Here is a 27,502-nt window from a genome sequence, read left to right on the forward strand (position 1 = left end):
TGTTTCAATTCTTATGAATGTAATGTGAACAGTTGCATTTTATTTTTTTGCTGAAGAAAATATTTAGTATGCAGATGTAGGACAGGTATGTAGTGCAGTTTACAAGGGGAACATAAGCTTATTCTTGAAACTAACTATATGGAAGGTAGTAGAGAAAATATGAAATGATGATAGTGCTGGGAGTAGATCACGGTGATAGACTATGATGTGCACATGGGAGTCAAGTATGAAATATGTAACAGTATTGTATAGTAGCTGTGTGAGTGTGTGCGTATGTATGTATGTATGTATATGTATTTGCATGTGTGTAAAAACTCAGTCAGGGACATTATGCAATATACTGGGTAGACAAGAGGTATGTGCAACACTACTGACATCGTATTTTAGTTCGGACACCTGAAAATAATGCATAAACAAGTAATTGTTTCCACAGAAACAAAACAGACCATGCCATTTTTAGAAAAATGAACTGCAACTAGCATGAGGCTACTAGCAATACAGCACAAAGATACAATCTATTTCACCATTGAGCAAACGTAATGTGAACTCAAAAAGTAGTCTCGTGTAAAATAGTAAAACACCCAGTACAGTACTGGCTAGATTACAAAACTGAATGCAACTGCATTTGCATTGTTTTTATTCTCTCGCAGTTGAAACCCAGGAATAAAATAAGAGCAAGTTTGAAAAAAGCCTGCCATGCTTTATTATTTACAGCTGTACTCTAGCACTGTTAACTCAACAAGATGTCATGCTGTGGTGGGGGGGTGTGGGCAAACTCTGTCTTGACAGTTTTAGCTAGGGAATAATTTCACCAAAGAAAACACATACACCAGATGTCTCTACAGTAAGTAGCACTGCTATTGCAATGCATGCAAAACAAAAGCAGAGTACTTAGAAAACTAAATCACTTTAAGCAGGATTATTGAATTGCATAAACCTTGTGTATGCTTCCTATTCAAAGTTTCATCAAGGATCACAGTGGGAGAACCATGATTTGTGAAGCACCTTTTCTATATACCCTCAACCACTATATCAGTGATACACTTAATTCACTGAATGATATGAGCAGGTAGAAGTATGTAATCATTGAACAGTTTCACTGATAGAGGAGGGTCTAGAAGGGTGGCGGAAGAAATCTGGGAAGTCATCCCATCCCTCAACATTGCCCCCCCCCCAGTGCATACACCCCATTTAGCAACCCTTACATCCTGAGCTGCGTCATGATCTAGTGGAGCCTTAGGCAGGACAATGAACCAACAGCCCTCCCCCCAGACATTCCATTGTCCCTTTACTTGTCTCTCTCCCCCAGCTAACATAAACACTGTTCAGAATGGTCAGTGTGCAGACTATTTTCTTCTTTACTTTTGAAATGATTACAGAGCTGTGGATTTAATTTTTAAACTTATAATTTATTTATCCTTTGCTGACCAGGTTAGCCCATTGGGCTAGTAGCCTCTTTTCATGGGAGACATAAAGTAGTATTTAGGGGGAACTTTGTCAGGGCATTAGGGAATTTCCTCTATACTTTTCAGTAAGTGTCACCTGATCTTTTGCATCCACTTGAGCTGCCATGAACTCAGTCAGATGTAGCCTTGGTTTAATGTCCCACCCAAAGGTTGAGACACATAGGTGTGCAGCACACCCCCCCCTTATGCTGCATGGCAGTGTCAGCAACCCGTTTACCTAGAGTGAGAATAAAACCCACATCCTTCTGCACCAAACGTGAGTGTGCTACCTGTTGCATTAGTGACACTGCTTTCATATTTTATAGCACAATCACTCAGGGCCAGTTTTTAAACAAAACAAATCAGTTGCACATTGAAAACATACTTAGTATGAGCAACAGTAAACTTCTCTTCCCTTGAAGTTCACATTCACTGAAAATGCACTGAATCTCACACTCATAGAAAATACACCTAGCCAGAGGCTGATTAAGTGTACATTGGTCCCCCTAGACTGTTTTCAGACTATGGGCCTGCTGAATACGTGACCTTAATGAACTAACCTGCCCTCTGCAACGAGGCATTTCACAGAGACACACACACACACACACACACACACACACACACACGTGTGTGTGTGTTCAGGTAGCTCTGTTTGAGTTAATTACAAATCCATGCTGTGAGCAGAGCTTTAATCTTCAAAGTTTAATAAATGTGGCCTGCTTACATCATCCACTTGTAGTAAACATGTCCTGTCATGTTCTAGTGCAAAATGCAATTGTTCCTACACTACAACCTCCAACAACAAGTGATTGGAACTTTCAAGGGTCTATACTGAGGGAGGCCTCTCTTCTTTATGAGTGCCTTTCCCTTAGTCTACCTGCATGCAACTTATCTTGGATATGCAGGTGATGTGGCATTGATTTTATCGGGTTGCAACACTGAGGAAGTGAAAGTTCATTTGACAAAGAGATTTTGATAATGCCAAGAGAGGTCAAGGAGTAGCAGGATAAAGTTCGAACAATTAATTTCTTTCCACTAAGAATTCCTTAACTATTTTGATAATTATATCTCAGCATTGTGATGTGCCCTGATGCAGAACAGGAATAGATCCGAGTCCATGACTTTCAAAAAACACATCTGTATGTTACTGATTGGAGACTCCTGCCTTTCCACTTTCCTTGTGTCAGTGGTTGGAGTTCCCACATGCGCTCACTTGTGGACATTCTGTGAAATCTCTATGACCCCAGTCACCAGTAGCGATTGGTGCTCTCTAACAACCACCCTCTGCTACCTGTCAGTGATCTGACACGTACTAGTCTGCCCCATTAGTCCACATTCAGCATCTATGTCAGTGCTCCTAGAGATGACTGATGCAGTTGTGACGACCGTGCGCTGGCCCAGCAATCAAGGAGCCTCAATCCTCACCACTAATACCAGGGAGGTTGTCTCATAGAAGAGGAAAGGATGACTAAAACACACAGTAAAGTACAATTTCCCTTAAGTGCACACAGAGATCACAGTCAGTCTGGGGCTGGCTGCTCCCTTGCTCACCAAGTCCCTAATAAGAGTCCCCACTGGCACAGCTATAGGGTCTAGGTCTCAGCCTAACTGGGCAAACTAGAACCTCCAGTACCCTCTCTGTCCAACCAATGCTTCGTCTCCCTGCCAAGTAGCTGACACAACACACACACTTTAAGATAAGTATTTATACAACTTCACAGACACTCCTGGTAAAGGCTGACACAGATTCTCCAGCTGTGCCCCTTTACCCAGACTATACGGTAGTAATTACTGCCACCACCCAGTTAATAATATCAGCTACTAAAAGGCCCTTAAAGGGGTGTACAATTATTACTGTGCAATATTATTATCCAATGGTAGTATGCCTAACAGTCAAGGCTTACTTTAGAGTGGCCTATTACAATAACCTCTATAAATATGCAATGGACTCTAGAGCTTATCTCTACACAAATCAGCCACAGGTAGAAGGTTTTAAAAATATTTAATAATAAATAATTAAAACACAAGACAAAACTACTACACCACAGAGATATCTAAGAGTTCAGAGATCACACAGAAACTTAAAATAATACAGTAGGACAGTTCTGATTTCAAAGAAAAATGCCTAATGAATCTTTACTAGCTTTAACTATTCCTACAAGAAATCACAGTGCTAAAACTTACATGTGAGCATAAGGCAGAGTGCTGATAAGTTGAATGTCCAAAGTCAAAATGCTTCAAGTCTCTCGTGAGAAATAGTATTTAAACATTGCTAACAAACATGTCTTTAAGACCCTCCAAAAATTACATCATTTTTGACACATAGGTTTTCCCAGTATTCATATTGCATCATCTTAACACCTGCTCTGAGTTCTCAGGCCACAAACTGCATTATTTAGCAATCTAACACCTCCTCAAAAACTTACAACAATACAAGACATTTCACATATATATATGCTAGCAGAAACCAGAGCAATAAAGCACCTTCCACATCTAAATTCTTGTCATAAACTTTAGCCTTAAAACAATGGGCATGAAATGTTCATCCAACTGCCCTGGAGCCGAATTCTAACATGAAAGGGTACAACATGCTTCACTGGGACAGAAGAGTGCAATGTTGTCACGTATTTTGTAGTACCACATTTCACAATGTTCTTTTACACTCAAGAAAACATGCCTGTATTTTACATTTATTTATACAGTTGACAGAATTATGTATCAAATTCTATTTGACTAGGCTGGCAGCCTTCACCCATCTCTCCCCAATCGTCACACAGTTCCCTATAAATGCATCCTTCCTGGTGATAATCAAGACACTGATCACCATGGCCACCCATCTCAATTGTCAGCAATTTGTCGTGCTGATCATGATTCTCCAGACTGCCTCTGATATTCGGTTCCCATCACAGGTACCCTGTGCCAAGCATTCAGTTTCCCTGATGGTATAGTAATGATGTGCATAAGTATTTCTTTTAAAAACTGAACCTCAGTGGCATAGTTTAAGGTAGGCAGTTTGGCATGCCATGACATACACCTTGCATTTTGCTGCCTTTGAAATGTTTTTGCCCTCCGGGTCCCATTTTATTATCCTTTGGGGGTCTGCAGCATGGCAGAGGATGGTAGTTCATGTAACAGGCATTTGGCTTGAAACCAAGCTGTATACAAGAAGCTAAGAGAATGCAGACACGTTTAATAATATGACTTCATTGGTGTAGAGAGATAAAGCCCTGACTATGACCACGGTGCCTCCAGTTAGTTGCCCAAGTGCCTGTTGGAACTGGGGTGTGGGGGAGGACAGTAATGACAAGGTTTAGCCTGCTCACCTTTCATTGGAGGGAGGGGATAGAGAGCATGTTTCTGAACATGCTTCCTGTGGCTGAGCTTCCAGTGCAGGTGTCTAAGCATGCTGTCTGTGGTTGAAACTCCAGTGAAGATCTTGAATCACATGAGGGATGCTGTCTTCAGCAGAGTAGGGTTTTCGATTATGCCAGCAGAGGCATGAACATAAGTCACAATGTACATTTCTATGCATAACTCCTTGGATGGTGTGGGTGTGCACAGTGAGATTTTAGGGCGGAATACAAAATCCTGATCCTCTGTTGAATGGATGAGTAGGATGCAGGGCTGTCGCCCTGGGGAGTGAAGGATTCCTTGGGTGAGCAGAAGAGACAGGATTTATGGTCAGTAAAAGAACCAGGAAAAAATAGCATAAAGAAGAATATGGCATAAAATAATTTGTTACAGAACAGCAGTGTGCCTCAGATTGAGTGTGATTGTTTTCCTATCCATACAGTATGCTCGCTTGGTCAGAAATCTTGTGATCTTGATTTATGTCCTAGTGAAAAATGGATTCTGCAATACTCTGTATGGCAGCTTACTTCTGCAAAAATGGCAAAACTATGTATCAATATATGTATATGCTTATCTGTATGGGTATCAATATTTATCTATATTTATGGGGTTCCACTTGAAATCGTCAAATTAGCACATCATCGAAAACGGACATCATCGAGACGCATAACATCGAATATGTTTTGATACTTGGATTGTTGTATTTAGGCATGTTTGCGCACTTAACATGTAGGGAACGTGTTTTTGATGTTACGCGTCTTGATGATGTCAGTTTTCGATGATCTCAGTTTGTGATGTTCTGGTCTCGATGTTTTAAGGTTCGATGATGTGGTAATTCAACGGTTTCAAGTGGAGCCATTTATGGACACACGTGTGTGCATCCTTGAGTGTGTCTGTGTGTGTATGTGTGTGTGTGTGTGTGTGTGTGTGTGTGTGTGTGTGTGTGTGTGTGTGTGTGTGTGTGTGTGTGTGTGTGTGTGTGTGGGGCACGACTTCAAATGTAACATATGTTTATGTATGAAAGTGTATTTCTTTTGACTGAACAGAACTTCAGTGAAACATGAATGATTGAAAAAAAAATTGACTCAAAACTAATTTTCCAGAATCACATCTGACTAAAAAACTATTTAACAAACGTAACTTAAAAACTTCCCAACCCCCCTTGTTTAAATGTACTAGTCCAGGGGTCTGCAACCTTCACTAACAAAAACAGCCATTTTGGCCCCTCTCCCCCCAAATACAATACATCGGGAGACACAAAACCTATTTCACCTCTAAAATGAAGATAACACAGCGTATAAAGTTTTGTATATAGTTATTATCCTAAATATAAAATAACTAAGTTTATAAGAGCAATATTTAAACTCCGTCCCTATTTTTGTTCCTTTGTTGGGATTGCTCGATCACTCTGTGTGTGTGTGTGTGTGTGTGTGTGTGTGTGTGTGTGTGTGTGTGTGGAAAATGCATGTTAACTGAAACCATGTTATTCTAGCGAGTTTCTAAGTTTATTAAAGCAATATTTAAAGTCCATCCCTATTGTTGTTCCTTTGTTCCCCTTTATTTATGGCTCTGTCCAGATTTCTTGTGGTAAGACTTTGAGAGTGATAGAAACCTTTCAGAAGGTGCTGCTGCTGCCAGGGGATCGCTTGATTGCTCTATGTGTGTGGAATGAATGGCAACAGAGTATAGTGGTACCTGTTTTCAGAAGTAAAATCCTATCTTTTTACCATCTAAAACTCATAAAGAAGAAATGTACAAGATGTAATGCCACAGAAAATATATTTATGATAAAATGATGCTGCTGACAATGCAAGCCATTCTACTCAGCATGATTTGAAATGAGGATACAGCATGATTTTGAAAGAAATGAGACATATAACAGTATTCTTATCAGATCAGTTGCCGCAGACTACAGTATAGCTGTGTGACAGAGGTTTTTCCTGTGAACCTGTGAACACATGAGTACATGAAAAACAAATGAAAAAAAAAAACATGATTGGCAAAATACAGAAGTTAACAGAACAGTGATGCAATCAGATGTAAAAGGTAAGACCAACAAACTTTCATGTGCGGTAACAGTGAAAAAGCAATGACAAGTTTTCACTTGATTTAAGTCTCTTGCATAAAACATATTACTCTCTTTTGGCCCTCCACACAAGATTGGAGTGAAATTCCCGTTAGGCAGAAAAAAAACATAAAGGACCGTAACCTCAATCTCTTGTTTTCCTCTGGAAATCCTTGCTGGTGAGATTTCTAAGCAAGCGCCAGCAATGATTCACTTATTTATTGAGAATGAGATTCCTCCCTTCTTTAAACCTTAGAGACTTGAGCAGTCAGTGCAGACTGATGTTGTCAAGTTGACCCACTGTCTGCGCTTGTTGGTTGGCTGTGCTGCACTCACTTGTGCATGGGCTGTGCCTCACAGATGTAAACTACTGAGCTAACATTTTTATTTTTTAAATCTCCAGGGAGTCCCGCCCTAGTCTCTGACTCTGCCAGTCAACAGGTATACTTTTTTCATTCCTGGTCCTTGGCCAGAAGAGTTGAACTGTAATGCGAATGTAAAATATAGCGGAAAGAGCTATCACAGCACACCTTGGTTTCAGGGGGACATTTTGTTTGCCTGGCAGTATTTTAATAAAAAGTTTTAAAGTACATGCACACACTTAAAATGTGGATGGGTAGATAGAAGGCTGAGATGGGGGGGAGAAACTGTTAGTAGACTTTGGCAGAGAAAGAGAGAGAAAAGAAGGAGAGAGAGAAATTGTGAGAGCACAAGAGCTAATATGAAGTCGGGCAGTTAAAGATTATTGCAATTGCAAGCCAAACAGGGAAAAAAAAAAAACTACCTATTGATCTCATCCAAGTTTGCAACAAGTATATGTTTAACGGCTGTACGGCATTTTGTATTGGATTGTACAGATCACAAGTTGGCTTGGGGCTTGGCAGAATTTTAAACTTAAACTGTAAACACAGCTCTGCTGAGTCCGCTTGTTCTCTGCTGTCTGCCCAACTAACTGCTGTATTCCGAATGTATGTAAACACAGTTCCAGTCAGCCTGAGTGCCTCATGAAGCTGATGCATGATGACATCAGCCACAACCTGTAAAAAAAAAATAATAAATCAGGAATTAAAGGGGCCACCTGGGAATTATTGGCACCCCATTATTTTGTCCTCAAAACCAGTAAATACTGAGGAATTCGGTAAAGTTTAGAGGTGTGTGTATATATGTGTGTGTGTGTGTGTGTGTATATATATATATATATATATATATATATATATATATATATATATATATATATATATATATATATATTATATATATATAGATAATTAAACTGTATTAAAAGATATTTGCTTTGTGTTTTTATTTTATTACAATCACTCAAGACTATGTTAGACTATATTTTTACAAACATTAACTGTTAAAATATTTCAAATAATCTACCACTTAAGCAGAAACAGCCAATTAAGTTTCTATTTCACTTTTCCTATCTTTTAACATGGATGTAATTGCTATTACATAATTTTGTCCAGCTGGGGTAACATCCAAAAATAATTGCCCAAAAATTCCTTTCTATCCAAAGAGTCATCCTCACCTCACAAAGATGTCATAAATTTCTCTGAAATATAAAATTCAAATATCTTAAAATCCTGACATGAAATAGAATGTCTGTAAAATGCATTATAACAAATTTTAGATCTAATACATTTCCAGCGTGTTTGTTGTAATCTTTGGCTAGTTTTACCCACAACAAATACAGAACATTTGACACATGTAGCCACATGCATAACATTTTGACTAAGGCAAGTATATCACCTTCATACCCATAGCTTTTCCTAATGTTTTAAGCAACATAAAAGGGAATATGAACTACATTTGGATACATTTTTCAACCCCCATATGGATGTGCCCCTTGGACTTTTATTAGTTTTGTTGATATGTATACTCTGATTGGAATCGCATCCTTCTTTCTGTGAGGGATTATGGAGATTTATAAGAATCTAGTGGAATGTGTCCCAGCATTATTTAATAGCAGTGATACTGTACCTGTGATGTCAAATGAAATCAGCTGCCCAAGAATAAGTGCTGAGTTTTTGAGTGATGTCACAGATGTAAGGAATAAATTACATGACAAAAAACACAAATAACATATCACTGGACAATTTTGTTCACCAGTTAGACAATTTTTAAATCAGTGGGGGTGAAACTATATGTTTTAAATGATAAAAGTAATGACATACAATCCCTCTTACAAGAAGTATGCGATTCCATGCCTAGTCTAAGTATGATAATAAAAACTGAAGGGTACATCTCTATGAAGGGGTATATAATGTGTAGGTACATAGCTGATAGTACCTTTTACGTTGACTCAAACACTGGGAAAAAGCTATGAGTATGAAGCAGATAAACTTGCATTTGTGTGAATACTATATGCATATGTGTGGCTACGGATCTACTTCACAAGCTTGAAGTTTCAAAACTTTGAACTGTAAATGGTCGAGACCATAAGATCAAAGTTTTGAAACTTCAAAATTGTAATAAAAAAATAAAAACAAAAAATTTTTTTTTACATTTTTGTAAGGTGGCAATCCCCCCCTGCACCCCCTCACCCTTTGCTAAATAAATATATGAACTCCAAGATCGCAATACCAATTCCGAGATCGCACTAAAATGAGGAGAATAGTAAATTTCCTGTTCCACACGGTACAGCAATCTCCATTCAAAACATTTGAAGTTTCAAAACTTCGATCTTTTGGTCTCAACATTTGCTGTTCGAAGTTTTAAAACTTCGAGCATGTGGAGGTAATCCATGGCTAGCTGTGTCAAATGCTTTGCATTTTATGTGGGTAAAGTTAGCAGAAGTTTGCAGTAGAGAATATTTGAACGTCTGAACTGTATCAGGCGTAAAGATTGTTGTAATGCACTTTTAGACATTCTATTTCATGCCGAAATTTTTAAGAAATTTGCGTTTATGTTTTTTTCTAATTATTTGTATTAAGATATTTTTTGAAAAGGACAAGAACCGTAAAAAAAAAAAAAAAAAAAAAAAAAAAAATACATAACAAGTTACATTATATAACAATGCAACAACAGTACTCTTCTAATGTTTATAGATAACCGTATACATATAGTCATGTGACAATGACGTTAGTGTCTTTATCGAAGCATCTAACATTATGAAAAAATTTCTAAAGCAACTTTATGTTAACATGGCTTATAACTCTTAGGACCTATTCAGGTTCCAATAATCTGTCACTAAAATCCAACTAGCAGGCTTCGTTTCCATATAATTTATAATCATTTCAAGTGTTCAATGTGTTTTTTTTTCCCATCTGAGACTGGTGTAAGGTTTTCCAGTCTCTTGCAATCAGTATTAATTACATGGCTAGTTCCTCCTGCATCTAGCCAGGAACTTCCTTCTCATCCCCAAGCCCTAATAGCTCCTACTGCAATTTAGATACTTTACCAAAAGGCTTATCGCAGGCCTTAGTAATATGTCTCCTTCTATCCTGACCTATCTTTCACTCCCAAAACATAAGGAGGATACCAACCTGATCCATTCCAGTCTTCCAGCATTTAGAACTAGTCTGTTGTGCCAAATAATTGTATTGGGGTAGTATACCATAAGTGCAAAATCCTCATCTGTTCATCCAATATATATATCTATTTCCTAATCCTCAGTGCATTGTTCCTTACTTCCTCCCAGAAATATTGTGGGATAGTTCCATGTATAGTGTCCACATGCTCCCAAAATCTCTCCAAGTGCTTTTTCCCCTCTACTTACTTCTTCAAAGCCTCAAATTTGTATAGATTAAACTACCTTTACCCTTTATTATACTACACCATTTGTTCCATGGGATTTCCCTACATACTAACATATACATCTAGAAGTGAATTAAAAGTTACCCATTTTTTTGTTAAAGATGTGATATTGTAGTATAAACCATTGTTCCACAGCAAATATATGTTTAAGTTCCTTATCTGTTCCCAGCAGAAAATTCCTACTCCTGTCCATTCCATCTGTTCTTGCTGAGACACTTTTTCCTTGAGTTTTGGATAGACCCATATACATTGATATCTGCATTCTTCTCCACTGAGCAATATTAAAAACGATAATCTAGGTGAGGATATGTATTTGGTTCCATCGCCTTTCAAATGACAGTGTAAGCATTCTTGTCTTAGAAATGCTGTATCTAAGTACTTTCCATATATAGTCTTCTAACAGGAGCTGCAATTTATTTATTAAGGGATGTTCACATCCCGTAAGTATGTGCCTAACAACATGTAAAGTTTGTGCAAGACTCATTAATTTAATTATTCTTATCTTATCTGTAACACCCACTAAATTTTTTTTTTCGTAAGTTATCTGTATTTCGCATAATTCTTCCTTCATAGGTTTAAATAGGTTGGATATTCTGTCTCTTGAATACTACCAGTCTTAACCAGCACCAATTTACTTGTATTTAATTCAAGCCCTAAGACCTTTAAAAACTGTTCAAAGTTTTCTATCATGACTGGAAGGAAGTCAATATTTTCATTGCTTGCAATAAGAACGATACCCTGACACCTAGGTTCTGGTAATACTGCAGTACACCATCAGTTCATATTGCCAGTTGCTAGTTGACTAACAAAAACAAGCCTGAGGAAAGGGAGCATCTTGCTGAGTACCTGTGTGATTTTTCCCTTTACCTGATGCTCTTTCATTTAGTAGTATATCAAAAATGTGTTGTCATGTAACACTTGAATCCTCTGTAAAAATTCTGTACCCATCTCTCTTCTCTGGAAAATTTCAAATAAGAAATGCTAGTCCATAGGTTCATAGGTTCATACTAGGCTATCTGCCCTAGGGCATTTATAAGCCTAGCCAGAGTGTGTTTGGCTTTCGCCACCCATTTTAAATTAATTTTGCTATGCACTTTTTCAAGGTTAGTATACTGTGCCTCTGTCTAACAGTGACACAGAAGTTATACCTGGGGTAAACCTACGATCTCCCATCCACATATCAAGTTTCCTTTTGAAGAGAGTCAATGAGGGACTCTGCTTTACCTGGACTGGGATTTTATTCCAGAGTGAAGGGAGCCTCTGGGTTATGAATCTGTCCCTCCAGCATGTCCTGTTTATTTCAGTGCTGAGGTTCAAGTCTCTCGAGCGCATAGCTCGATGGGATTTGGATTTTCTGAGGTGCAGCATGTCCATTAATTCCGGGTTGGACATGGCTTTATATGTCAGGCACAGATCGCCTCTGAGCAGGCGGTATGCCACTGAGTAGAGCTGGAGTTTCTTTAACCGGGCAGCATATGGCATCTGTTTGAGCCCTTTGATCCTCTTGGTGAGGTACTTTTGGGGTCTTTCCAGTTGCTGCAGGTGTCTGGTAAGGTACATCCCAAAAGGGGCATTGTACTCAATTATGGGCCTGATGAGAGATGAGTAAAGAGGCACGATGACCTCCCTGATCTAGATGTGAATCCCTTCATGATTAGGTGGGCTATATAAAATGTTTTTCTAACCACTTTGGCCATGTGGTTGTCAAATGAGAGATTGCTATCAACTTGGGTCCCCAGGTCCCTAATTACTTCTTCTGTACTTAATGGATTACCACCTATGTGGTAATTTGTGGGCACTTTGTTTTTGCCAACGGGGATGACTATACACTTTTTGGCGTTTAGCTTGAGGCCATGGCTCTGGCACCAGTTGTCTGTTTCTATGAGGCCCTTTTGGAGGATGCTTGTGTCTGCTGGAGAGTCGATTATGGCGCCCAGTTTGCAGTCATCTGCGAACTTGGTCAGCCACAGTCCTTCCGTGTTGGCCTGTACCTCCGAGAAATATATACCGAACAAGAGCGGTCCCAGGACTGAGCCTTGTGGGATGCCACTTGTAACTGGTTTGGAGTCTGACATGGCTCCAGCAATTCTAACCATGTGGGTTCTGTCCTTGAGCCAGTTTGTAACCCATTTAGTGACATAGGGGTTTATATTTAAGCTGGTGAGCTTATCTATAATGCCCGAGTGGGGTATTGTATCGAAGGCTTTTGTGAGGTCCAAGTAGGCTGTGTGGACCACCTTCCCCTCGTCAATGGCCTTGGTGACTGTTTCAAAGAAATCGACCAGGTTTAAGAGGCAGGATCTGCCCTTAACAAAGCCGAACTGGGTAAGATCTAGTGTCTGTAGGTCCCCAATATCTTTATTTATGAGGTCCATGATGATCCTTTCCATAGCTTTGCAGACCAATCAAAAGCCTTCCTTCTTCATATCCAGTAACTGTACACCCACATGCTTATGTCCAGGCTGATAGCAATCAAGAACATTTGCCAGCTTCCACCACTTATCCAGACTTTGCCTTCCCTTAAGGAACCCACCCTGTCCTGTCCCAATAATTTTAGACAAAATCTCATCCAATCTTTTGATCAAAGCTTTTGGTAGTATTTTTGCATTCATATTTAATAAAGAGATCAGATAACTTTATTTTATTCCCTTTTTCCTAAGTGTAAGCACCATCCTGGCATGCTTCATATTATCTGACATTGATCCCTGCTGTCCAATTCATTGATACTGCTCCCAGCATATTTGTAATGCTTACTCTCCACCCCATTTGTGAAATTCAGCGAGGAATCCATCTGAACATGGGGCTTTACCCCCCTTAAATTCTGGATAGCTGTTTTAAATTTCCTGCTTTGTGATAGGGTCATTCAATTTACTCTATCCTCCCTACAGACTTTCTTTCTTTTCAGCTGTCGATGTAACCAAGCATCCATCTGCACCTTTTCATGTTGCCCTTAAATCCTTTCATAGTACCCTCAGAATACCTCTTATATTTGATCTGGTAAATTAACACGTTTTCCTTCCTCATCCTCCATCTTATCCATATAATGCACCCTGTATCTTTCCTTAAATGCCAGAGCTATAGGCTTTGCACTTCTCTACCTTTGCAGCAACCAAAAGTCATTCCTGCTGATGCATTAACCTTTTCCTCGTAAAATTATAATTTGTTACTGCTCCCCTTTAATAACATGTAGCTCTTGTAACAGGGTCAGAATCTGAGTGTTTTTTCCACAACCTGTGCCTGTATCCATTTTAACCTGTCCTCCTTTTCCTTCACTTGTCTGTCCAATAGTTGCTTGTTAATGCCCTCTATTGGCACGAGACAAGCCCACAATGCACTCTTCACTCCACCAAGCATGTTGTCAGAAATGACAAAGCACATTTCTTTTCATAATAGTTGCTGTAGTTTTGGTGCCCTCCACTTATACCATGCCCATCACCACACTCCAGTTTTCTTTTCACTGTCTTTTAATTGGGGCTTAATAAAACTGATGCATACAACATTCATTACCTTATCTTTACTTTTTTTTTTATGCAAAAAGTATGTCCCACTTGGTGAACCTGTTTATCTCGCCATGTATCTAGAAGATCCCTGGATTTCATTTCATATCTTAATTGGGTTTGTGCTTTGAGACCGTATTCTCTTCTCTTAATCTTTTACGATTATACCATAATGTAATGTTAAACTTTAACCCTGTTACTTGAATATCTCTGTCATCCATGTTTTAGAGAAGGTTGTGCCATCTTTAAGAAGTGAGGATGATCCTCTTTCTTTGGATAGAAGGGAACATTTTTGGCAATTAACTGTATTTGCAGATACCCCATCTGGACTAAAAGAAGTATATCAATTAAACCTGAGCTAAAGGCTAGGAGATTGATGTAAAACATTATTGGCTGTTTTTGGTCATGTGGTTGACTGTTTTAAGTACTTTAATAACTGTTTATAAAAAGTATTTTCTGATGGAGTCAAGACTGATTGTAATAGGACAAAAATGCTAAACCAATATCTTCTAATGAAATTGTTTTGGTTACGTCCAAGTCCTAGTTGCCAAGTTTATTATTATTCTAATATGTTTAGGACAGTTGGACATCTGTTTATTTAGTGGATATATATTTATGTATATAAAATTCTTCAGCACAAACAATTTCTGTTATTAAACACAGCCCGTGTTTAGTGTTCATCTTTGCATATTGAGTTTTAGTTTTCTTTTGCTGCTGTTGCTGTTGCATTTGTAACAATGCTATGTGCATGCATGACTAGAGAGCTCCTAGATACCTGCATATTGCTTCACTGGTGAAATGCTTTCCTTTTTTTCTCTAAAGGAACTAAAGAAAGATATGAGAAAAGAAACTACTGGAAGTAAACCTGGGGATAAGCCAGTTACAGAAGTTTCCAGTGGAAGTCCCTCACTGTCATCAGACTTGACTGTCAAAACCAGTAATAAAGGTAAGAGGGGTCTGACTTCTGTATCGAAGGTGTTATATTATAGCTAGAGTATCTGTAATTATGTCCTCTTACAACAGAAGTGATATGGGGAGACTGAGTGGCATGCTTTGGAAATAAAGAAATGAACACCAAGAGAGAGACGGCATGTAAATACAGCAAGAAGCCCTGAACATGGGGAATTAGTTTTTCCGTACATGGAATCAGACCCGTGGACAGCTAAAAGCTTCTTAGTTTTATACACATTCACACTGTTTGAAAACCTGTATAAAAGGTAAAAAGATAAGATACATTTCTTTTTATTGCACTGACTCACAAACGTTGTCTTTCTTTTCTATGACTATCTCAGGCAAAAAACAGAATGCATTTACATGAGTGAGCCCAGTGCTGTAAAATTCATCCTGGCTAAGTAAAACAGCTTTTGAGTCAGGCATTGCTTACTGTAAGCCATTTTAAGTAGCATTGATTTACCTTCTACGTTGTACTTTACCAGGGCGATATAGCAGAAGATTATTCCTTATTCAGTCACTGCAGGTAACCAAGAGATCTAAGGATTAGACTTGATTTGCCTTAACAGGATTGTGAGCAGCATTGTCATTTCACATGCTTTGCTTCTTTTCTTTTGCAGAGCTGTCCTAATGCTAAGATTTTGGTTCAAGCAGCATTGTTAGTCTTACCTGCATTGACATAGTGGTTTGTTAATAGCTTTGAAAACACTAATAGTATGTGGACGTGCTGCATTTTTCACCAGTTACTCTCACTGTAGAAATGCTGCTTTCCTTTTCTTGAACATCAGCATTTGTTAAGTATTTGTATAAATTCAGTCAGTAAATGCATTTCATATCCCAAGTTCAGTTATTAAATTAATTATGCTGATTAGAGCAAATATCGCATTTTTTTAACGTTCCAGGTTTTAGCAGATTGTCCAGATTTTTGCCTTATATTTTTGGGATGCTCCTCATATTATTTGTGGCTTTCTGACAACTCATTGATGACTGAAGTCACTAACTGATGACAGACATTTGAGTTCCAGACTTCATTTCCTTTTCGAAAATGAATACTAATCCAATAGCTATTACTCTTAGCAACTTTCTAATTTTGTAAGAGAAATGTTTTAAAATCTGTCCTTATTTTGGGGCCTTTGTCACCTCATTTTCTTTTAGACGTTGTCCAGATTTTTTGCTCGAAGAGGTTGAGGAGTGTTATCCCATAAATATTCTTAAACGTTTCTGTTAATCTGTCAAGTGGAGCATGCAAGGCCTCTGGCCTTGTCTATACATTTTCTTTATTGCAAGAAGATTGTTGGTGCTGTTCGTTTTTAGAAATAACATTGTGGCAGGACTAGTCTGACAGGTAATAAGGTAGTATTCAGATTATTTTAGTATTGCAGTCTGAAAAGAATTGTCCACATTTTATAAGGATGTTTATTTTACTGAAAACTGTTGTTGGCCAAACTGCATTCTCATTATTTTTTCCAAATTTGTGGTCTGTCCCCCACAACCCCCCCAACAAATCATTTATTTTTCTTTTGCGGAACTTTTACTTGTGGTCTCACTACAGCACCACTGTTACACAGCTGTATCTTCTTATGGTTCTGTGTTGCTCACTTGTTTAGCTCCAGTATGCACAGTTCTGAAATGCACTCTATGCTTTTCTCTCTAGGAACCGTGTTTCAATTCATTTTATTTTGCTGCTTTGCTTACTGTTTTTTCAGTTCTGTATTTTTTATTCTTTAACTTTTTGCCACACATGCTTGACATGATAAACTTTGATTTATTAATTTCTTTGTTATTCTGTTCAAAATTTTCAAAGTATATGTCATTTCCCCTTCTCTCTTTCTGTACAAGTCTGGTGGTATGCAGTAAAGTGTTAGAGCCCAATTCCTGCAGAACTAGTGTTTAATTTATTTGGGATGTTAGAGTAATACTTTGTATTTGCTTTCAAGTTTGTATTTGGCATTATTTCTGGTTTTTGTGTTTCTATATTTTTATGTTTAGTTTTTTAAGACTTTTATGATTTTGGTTTCTGTTATAATAATCATTTCAAATTTATTCTTAAGAATGTGAAGGAGTATAGGTTCCACATTGCTGTGATGGTCTTAAAAGTAGCACAATAAGCAAATCAAATCCCCTTCTAGTCGGTCTTAATTGTCCATCACAAGCATGATTAATTGCATTGAAGAAACGTTGAGCTAGACCCTAAAATGAAAGCACCATTGAGAATAAGTAAAGTAAATATATTAATAGTTGTTGTGGTCATTGTTTACTTATTTACCATATAAACTTCTTTAAAAATACAGACAGTCACCATAGAACGTTGTCCCCTAATGGTTGCTCAGACGAAACACCACAGAATTAAAGCACCTCAGGAATGTAGCTCGTTTAAAATCCACAAATATGGATAAGACTTTGCTGGCAAAAATGCAGGCTGCAATCCAAATATAATTAAAACACAATTTTATTCGATGAGGACAAGAGTGAGCGCTTTCGCCAAACTGGCTTCTTCAGACTATACAATTCATGCTTTGTGAATGAAGTTTAAGTAACCCACCCATTACAATGATTGGTGAAAAACATAATTAGATAATTAGTAAAATAATGGCTAAGTGCTCAAATACAAAGGGCTTAAAGCCATACAAAGTTAAAAGCATTCATATCACTGGCTTAAAACAGCTAATAATACAAACACAAGTACACTTAAAAACATTATATACATATACTTTCAAATGAACAATCCTAGCATGTATACTATGATACTTATAGTAATTAATTCATTTATATTATTTAGGTCTGAAAATTCTCCTATTCTTTAATACAGGTTTGATTTGTACCCTGTCGTTCAAGCCTGGCGCTCATCTGCTCTCATTCTTATTATCCATCTAAGCTCACATTCCAAAGTTTGATTAATAATATCACCCCCTCTTTGACTAATTAATAGTTGTTTTATAACACTGAAATGAAAAGTGTGACCCATACCTGCTACTCTACAATGTCTAGCTAGTGCATTTACCTCCGACCCCATTCTAATGTGATAGTTATGCTCCCTAATACGATCTCTGAGGGGTCTGTTGGTTTTCCCTATGTAAAAGGAGGGGCAGATTACACATTTCGCAATATAAACCACATTTTTGCTATTACAATTGGTATCAGTATTAAAATAATACTTATAACCAGAGACTGGGTGTATAAAAATTAAATCTTTGTTAATAAACTCACAGTGGTAGAAAGGGGCTATGATGAAAGAGTGATAGAGTTGGTTATTATGGAGGTGAATAATTTGCGAACTACGAGAGCTAAACCATATTTTGCAGAGCAAAATCAAACCCCTGAGGTAGATATACCATCTAATATGGGAGGGGTGAGACCAATTATGTCATACACAAGAGATACTAAGGCAGTCAAAGAAATATTAGAAAGGCACTGGGATATATTATTGTCTGATAGTGTGATAGGTGAAATAGCAGGGCCGAATCCAAGGATTACATTTAAGAATAAACCCAACTTAAAGAGACTGCTGTGTAAACCAAAGAATTTAAGCCTGAGACAGATGGAACCCAGACAAAATACAAACACCTTGCCATGTGGTAGGTGTAACCACTGTGAGTTTATTAACAAAGATTTAATTTTTATACACCCAGTCTCTGGTTATAAGTATTATTTTAATACTGATACCAATTGTAATAGCAAAAATGTGGTTTATATTGCGAAATGTGTAATATGCCCCTCCTTTTACATAGGGAAAACCAACAGACCCCTCAGAGATCGTATTAGGGAGCATAACTATCACATTAGAATGGGGTCGGAGGTAAATGCACTAGCTAGACATTGTAGAGTAGCAGGTATGGGTCACACTTTTCATTTCAGTGTTATAAAACAACTATTAATTAGTCAAAGAGGGGGTGATATTATTAATCAAACTTTGGAATGTGAGCTTAGATGGATAATAAGAATGAGAGCAGATGAGCCGCCAGGCTTGAACGACAGGGTACAAATCAAACCTGTATTAAAGAATAGGAGAATTTTCAGACCTAAATAATATAAATGAATTAATTACTATAAGTATCATAGTATACATGCTAGGATTGTTCATTTGAAAGTATATGTATATAATGTTTTTAAGTGTACTTGTGTTTGTATTATTAGCTGTTTTAAGCCAGTGATATGAATGCTTTTAACTTTGTATGGCTTTAAGCCCTTTGTATTTGAGCACTTAGCCATTATTTTACTAATTATCTAATTATGTTTTTCACCAATCATTGTAATGGGTGGGTTACTTAAACTTCATTCACAAAGCATGAATTGTATAGTCTGAAGAAGCCAGTTTGGCGAAAGCGCTCACTCTTGTCCTCATCGAATAAAACTGTGTTTTAATTATATTTGGATTGCAGCCTGCATTTTTGCCAGCAAAGTCTTATCCATATTTGTGGATTTTAAACGAGCTACATTCCTGAGGTGCTTTAATTCTGTGGTGTTTCGTCTGAGCAGCCATTAGGGGACAACGTTCTATGGTGACTGTCTTCATTTATCTTTACTTGGTTACGCTTTCCCCGATCTCTGTTTGTGTGCTGTGTTGCCTTTTAGTGATTTACTTGTTGTGTTTTTTAACACAGCAACACAAGAGGATGGCTGATACGAATACTTTAAATATTGAATTACCGTACGTACCAGGAGGTACGGAAAGAGACAGAACCAGCAAGGGTGCGTCACGCTTTCAAGCTTGCTTGAATGGGAGTGACAATGTACTATTAGACTTTACTCCAGATGGCGAATCTGACGGTGCTAGTGAAAATGAAAACGGACTTTTAAATCTTTCCAAAGAACTACAGGACTTTGAGACTATGTTTATTAAACTGAAAAAACTACAGGTACAACGCCAATATTTTGAGGCTTGTTTAGCTAAACGTATTATACCTCGTGGGCTACGCATTTTAAAAATGCCCACTTCGGGGAATAGGTTCCCCGAACTTCTCTTCAAATGGCAACAACTAAATATGGAACTCAGTTACAATTATATGAAATTACTCATAGAGTTTCATACTCCTGAAGAGATGATGCTTAAAGACTTGGTTAACCAAGGGTTTGAACGTTTAAATGTGAAATGTATAAATGCAGGTGTTTGTAATAGATTGGAACGAGTATTTGATGATGTAATGTTGTTTGAAAAACGTCTGATAGAACAAAAGAAAGTTAAAATTACTAGAGACGTTAGAGATTTTAGGAATAGCCAAGTGTTTATGTGGCCTAAGGAACAACTTAACAATGCTAGTGCGACTGTATCCAGTTATCCACGTAATAATGTTTTACCTAACACTAGGCCCCCTACACGGAAACCATTGGAGAATGTTACAACATGCTCCAACCCTTTCACGAGTGCTTCTGTACAGGATAATAGTGAAAATAATGTAAATAATACTGAAACGGAATTAACATCTATGCAAATGATAAATACGCCTTCTAAAGAGAAAGGTGTTACATCAATACAGAATGAAACTGTGAATAGCCTAACTATACTGCAAGGACAACAAGAAGGCAATAATGAACCAAACTTAAGTAGTCAGGCAGCCCAGACTTATAAGGAGGCTGTGGTAAGACCTAAGGTCCCAGTAGTGGGTAGTACCAATACCCCTTTCCCGATAGTTCAGAATCAGTATCTAGAAAGGAGACGCTCTGCCAGCAGGGGCAGACACAAGAGAAAGGGGTCGATAGAGGATCACAATGGACCCACCCTGAAGAAAATGTGGGAGAGGGCCCCTCACTAATAGTGAATTTGTCTAGTAGGACTTTGAGTGTGTTTGAAAAACAGGTACTTAACAAAGGCCTAAACTTCATACCCTCTAGTAGGGATGATGTGGTCGATTTAATACTTGATACTAGGTTATTTACAAGGAAGTTACAACTTCAACTAGACTATGGGTCAAGTAATGACCGTAATCAACCACCTCGGTTTCGTTCTAATAGCACATACATACCACAATTACATCCAGTTATAGATGTTTTTGGTAAAGTATTAGAGAGAGATATACAACATTATTATCAGAATTACACCTATAAGAATCATGGTCAAAATTTGAATTATAAACAAAGATGTGCACTTAATGATTTGAAGAAAGACCCACAGTTAGTTATTAGACCAGCTGATAAGGGTGGACCTATTGTACTGATGGACCTAGTTGATTACAATGAAAAAATGGTACACCTTCTAAGTGATGATAAATTTTATTTAAAGATAGATACAGCAATAGTAAAGCAGAAAGTTTTTGATGTCTACTATATGTTAGATGATCTCATTATGTCAGCGAGTATTACTAATGAGTTATATGGATATTTCAAGGTAGAGAACCCTGTTATACCGGTAATACAGGGACTACCTAAGATACACAAGTCCAGAAGTAACCCACCCATGAGACCGATTGTAGCTGGCCAAGGGTGGGTAACGGAACCACTATCAGTCTATATGGAATTGGTCCTGAGACCTTTAGTGGACATTAATAAAAGTATACTGAAGGATAGTAAGCAATTTCTGCTTGATTTATATACTTACATTAGTAATTTGGATGATGAAATACCCTATTTATTAGTCACTTTAGATGTGGTTAGTCTATTTACAGTGATACCCAACGATACAGGGGTTCACTATATACAGACTTACCTACGCCTCCATTCAGATTTCTCGGAAAAAAGAATAGATCTACTCACATTATATTTGGAAACCATACTTCATAACAATGTTTTTATTTTTGGAGAGAATGTTTATCTCCAAAGGGATGGCGTGGCTATGGGCACATCTTGTGCCAATAGCTACGCCAACCTAGTTATGGCAGCATGGGAAGATCAATTCTTGTCTAATTATGGTCCTTTCAAGGAATTTGTAGGGTTGTATCGTAGATTCGTGGACGACCTCTTTTTTGTTTGGCTGGGTGACGCAGAAATGCTGAGAAGTTTTGTTGAATATATGAACACTTCCACCAATTTTCTGAAGTTTACGTTGAATTATTCTGATACTAAAATCTCATATTTAGATGTAGAAGTCTTCAAACTTGATAATGGGTTACTTAACACTACGATCCACAGGAAGCTATGTCATAGGAATACACTTTTACATAGAGGCAGCATGCACCCCAGCCATGTTTACCACAATATATTGAAGGGTCAGTTTATGCGAGCATCCCGTTACAACCCCTCAGATAATGGCTATGAAAGAGAGGTGGAAGAGCTGAGGGGTAGGTTTGTAGAAAGGGGCTATGATGAAAGAGTGATAGAGTTGGTTATTATGGAGGTGAATAATTTGCAAACTACGAGAGCTAAACCATATTTTGCAGAGCAAAATCAAACCCCTGAGGTAGATATACCATCTAATATGGGAGGGGTGAGACCAATTATGTCATACACAAGAGATACTAAGGCAGTCAAAGAAATATTAGAAAGGCACTGGGATATATTATTGTCTGATAGTGTGATAGGTGAAATAGCAGGGCCGAATCCAAGGATTACATTTAAGAATAAACCCAACTTAAAGAGACTGCTGTGTAAACCAAAGAATCTAAGCCTGAGACAGATGGAACCCAGACAAAATACAAACACCTTGCCATTTGGTAGGTGTAACCACTGTGAGTTTATTAACAAAGATTTAATTTTTATACACCCAGTCTCTGGTTATAAGTATTATTTTAATACTGATACCCATTGTAATAGCAAAAATGTGGTTTATATTGCGAAATGTGTAATCTGCCCCTCCTTTTACATAGGGAAAACCAACAGACCCCTCAGAGATCGTATTAGGGAGCATAACTATCACATTAGAATGGGGTCGGAGGTAAATGCACTAGCTAGACATTGTAGAGTAGCAGGTATGGGTCACACTTTTCATTTCAGTGTTATAAAACAACTATTAATTAGTCAAAGAGGGGGTGATATTATTAATCAAACTTTGGAATGTGAGCTTAGATGGATAATAAGAATGAGAGCAGATGAGCCGCCAGGCTTGAACGACAGGGTACAAATCAAACCTGTATTAAAGAATAGGAGAATTTTCAGACCTAAATAATATAAATGAATTAATTACTATAAGTATCATAGTATACATGCTAGGATTGTTCATTTGAAAGTATATGTATATAATGTTTTTAAGTGTACTTGTGTTTGTATTATTAGCTGTTTTAAGCCAGTGATATGAATGCTTTTAACTTTGTATGGCTTTAAGCCCTTTGTATTTGAGCACTTAGCCATTATTTTACTAATTATCTAATTATGTTTTTCACCAATCATTGTAATGGGTGGGTTACTTAAACTTCATTCACAAAGCATGAATTGTATAGTCTGAAGAAGCCAGTTTGGCGAAAGCGCTCACTCTTGTCCTCATCGAATAAAACTGTGTTTTAATTATATTTGGATTGCAGCCTGCATTTTTGCCAGCAAAGTCTTATCCATATTTGTGGATTTTAAACGAGCTACATTCCTGAGGTGCTTTAATTCTGCGGTGTTTCGTCTGAGCAGCCATTAGGGGACAACGTTCTATGGTGACTGTCTTCATTTATCTTTACTTGGTTACGCTTTCCCCGATCTCTGTTTGTGTGCTGTGTTGCTTTTTAGTGATTTACTTCTTTAAAAATACATTTTGATACTTTTATTCTTTTCTGTTAATCATGTGCATTATTTTGTCTTAACCTGGTCACTTGGGATGCATTTTCTGTTTCTCTTGATGGGTGATAACATTTGAGGTTCTCAAACAGATCCTTACACTTGCTTGCTGATGTAGGATTCCCTCCTGTCTGCAGTAACAGTCATCCATGTTCTTGTAGCACATGTGGACTTCTTAACATCCAGCTTCGGAGGGAAAATTGAACACTGCCTGCCTTATCTTTGACTAGAAATGGTGGGGAAAGGAGGTTATAGCTCAGCAGGTGGACAACCCAAGTTTAAGTTGCTTCCCTGAGTTGTGCTATAAATGTATGTATAAGGGTGGAGTGGGAATGGAATTCAATATGTCCAGTGTAATTTTATGTTTGGATTGCACCTGTGCTATGATGCTGCCGTTTTACATCTGCCTGAAAACAGGTGGAAGTTGGGAACCACTATATAGTGTTTTACCTCTCTCTCAAAGGTGGTTATATTGCAGTAGTGTAACTCCATGATTCTTTTGACACTGTGGGATAAACCAGTACAGTATGGCAAACCACTACCTGGATGGAAGAGAACACATCAGTACTGACCCAGTGCCGAGCTTTCTCTTCTTACTTTGCTGCATTGGGACAGGAACACTTTGCTATCATGTCTTTTCTTCTGTTTCTGTATAAACAAAATATGAGAAACAGAGAAATTAGAATGGAAAAAGGAAATATATTGGAAAAAGTCAAAACCAAAAGTACCCAGGGAAAGTCCAAGCCATCATTGGTATTCACAAACTTTAATCCAGCCACGTAAAACACAGCACACTCATAAACGCCTACACCGTATTAAATAGCGTTTTCGTCAAAGTTCCATACACTTCATGAGTTGCAGAACTCAAAGGCAGCAACATATTTGGTGGATAATGAGATTTGCAATGCAGAAACTGTAATATAAAACTATGCTTATGCAAATGACACAGTTACTGCTATATCAGTCATCTGGAATATTGGAAAAAGTATTTACATTTGATTATGTGAGTAGATTTAAAACACACACACATACAGAATGTCAGCCAGACAACACTGTTTTTTTAAACATTCATATAAAATGATAGTTGCATTGATTTATAGTACAGAGTTTGTCTGTACAAATGTATGATATGTGTTTCATACTTTATGTAGTTTTAAATACAAATTTTAAGTTTTATTTAATTTTAAATCAAATGCCCATAATATTGCTTTTATAAAACTAATTAGATACTATAGCTGACTGCAGTTTTGTATAAATGGAAGTGATATAATCACTCATCTAGTGTTTTGCCTTACAGTATAATTAAATGCATTTATAACGTCATACTGTGTATCCTATCATGTGTTACAGCTTACTTACCAGCAGAATGCCAAGTTTAGAAGCACCTGATAAGTGGACTAGTGCCAGGTGTTTGCAATATACTCTCTTTTCCTAATTAACTAACATGGAAAAAACACGGTGATGTTATTTGGATTTTAATAGGGCTAGAGAATTCAGCTGCCACTGACTTTCCTGAATGGATGGATTATCCAAATTTCTGCCAGATAGTACAACCTCTGTATCTCCACTACTGTTTGTTTTAGTTAACCTATGGATTGCTTTACCCCTGGATATGAAAAAAAAATGACCTTGCTTCAGCCCTCTTCCTCTTGCAAATGTTTGGCTTTGGTACTGTCTTTCTGATTTGGTCAAATTACATTTCAACAAACATCATACTCCCTAACCTGAATGCACTGTTTGAAACATATGTACTCTATCTTTCTTTCTTGTTAGCTACATTTGCCTGAGTGGGTGATGCCCATTTTTATCAGTGACCTAAGGATAAAGGCTCTAGCATGTTACATGTATGACATCATATTTCATACAATGAAGTTGTTCCTCTCTTTACACTTAGAATATTAGTTCATATACATTATACATCATATTGTGTTAGAGTTTATAATATCAAATTGTTAGTCTGTATGCAGCAAGAACATTAGCTTATTTGGTGTGGTATGGCAGAAGGGCAAAACTCTTTTTATTTATTAACTTACTTCAAGATTTTAATTTATATGATGTGTGGTTTTAACTGTAGTTTCATGTGGTTGGTGAATAAAAGCCATGAAATAGAATGTTAAGAAAATATGACTATTGAATTCAGTAAACTAGTAGTTCTAGAAAGCTCAAAAATAATAACACAGTGTAGAGAGATCACAGCTGTGGAAAAGAAAGCAATGTTTACTTAATTCAGCAACCATTATTAGTTTGAATATTCTTAGTGCAAAGTCAATCATTAACAGCTAATATATAATGCTGTGCAGATTTTTTTATATTGTTTTTGGCCCTTAATATCTTTGACTGTCTAGTCCTCTCAGGTGCATTATTGACCCATTCTTTCCCCCATCCTACCAACTTAGCCACTATGTTGCACCTTTGGGAAGACCTTTGGGAAGCCATCTTTCTTTCTTTCTAGAGAAGAATGATAAGCCTTTTGGCAATCCATCATATTTACAGTTAGTTAGAGGAAGGAGTGGAGCTCCAAGTAACTTACATATTCATCAAATGCAAAATTGTTATTATTTGCTTTAATCCATTGGATGGTCTCTATGCTTCACCTTGCTTGCCTGGCTGAAATCAGTGGAACTGTATGTCTGACAGGTAATCTTTGATTTTCCCCAGGGGACTGTCACTGTGGCATAAAGGTCCATTCTATCCTCAGCAGATAGGAGATCCAGTCATTTACTTCCTAATCCTATCTTTGTGGGTTGGTTCTCTGATGCTGTCTGTCTGTAACTTCTGCTGGGGTCACCTATTTTATAGTCATGGCTAAATCCTCTAAAGCAGCATAATGCAGAGTTTAACTTGTTTTTTATGATTTATGAGTGTACTTTTTATCTCTTATATTCTGACTTGCTGTAATGCGTATTAGCACAATTTTGAAAGTAATTTGCCTGTTTCTCATATGTGGTCAGGCCATTTTTATATCACAGATATTTGAAAATTCTAAGTAACATAAAGGCTACAACACAGGTTACTTTATTTAGCACATTCCTAAATGTAGATGTGGTTATGGATGCCAGAAGGGATACGTGTAATTCCTCATCACAGATGTGTGAGAAGGTAAAGGACCAGATAACATCTCACAGAAGAGGCAGAAAATGACAGACGTGATGACTAAGGAGGAAATAGTAGGACATTTCTGGCATTTGGATCATATAGCCTGGTGCCACTCAGACTATACTTTTTCACATGATAACTGAAACTGTCTCAGGCAGAGCCTTAGTAGTTGTAGCCTACATGAATTTCCATAACATGTTTGATTCTGCTTTTTCATAAACAATAATCATAAATAAGATAACATCAAAAATAGCATGTAGTGGGGGGGCATGGCCAGTATGGTGACAAGCTAGCAGCATAACTCCTGCTCTGCTACTTTCATTATAATTATGACAGTAAATTTTATTTCTAAGATACCCAAAATAATATTTATGAGTGGGATCTATAATTTAAGATAATTTTGAAGGAATCTATCTGAACAATTTTCATACATTATATTTTTTTCCTGTCAATTTTCAACAGAAATGTTTCTTATTTGTAAACTTGAAATGAATAATTCTAAAGCTAAATCTCAGGACTTATCATTTAAAAAAGAGATATGATCTGTTCTTACAAACATACAAGAATTTTCATTAAAAATGGATAAAACAGATAACAACTAGATACTTTTAAAGAAAAATGTCCAAAACAAATGGAACATACATGAGACATTAAAACAGCAGAAAACTCAGATTTCTGGAATAGAAGATGTTTTGAGTGACATGGAG

The 27,502-nt window shown here is 37.3% G+C and overlaps 1 protein-coding gene across 7 annotated transcripts in view; it reads left to right on the forward strand.

The window, feature by feature from the left end:
- Positions 1 to 27,502, forward strand: part of SH3KBP1 (SH3 domain containing kinase binding protein 1) — a 1,961,420-nt gene that overhangs the window by 1,023,482 nt on the left and 910,436 nt on the right. For all 7 annotated transcript variants that reach the window (XM_044072267.1, XM_044072266.1, XM_044072264.1 and 4 more), the window contains one exon: positions 14,943 to 15,066. In XM_044072267.1, the coding sequence (XP_043928202.1) occupies positions 14,943 to 15,066 (124 nt within the window). The remainder of the gene's footprint in view (positions 1 to 14,942; positions 15,067 to 27,502) is intronic.

This window comes from Protopterus annectens, chromosome 5.part0, assembly GCF_019279795.1.
Source record: "Protopterus annectens isolate FY-2018-M chromosome 5.part0, PAN1.0, whole genome shotgun sequence".
Lineage (NCBI taxonomy): Eukaryota > Metazoa > Chordata > Ceratodontiformes > Protopteridae > Protopterus > Protopterus annectens.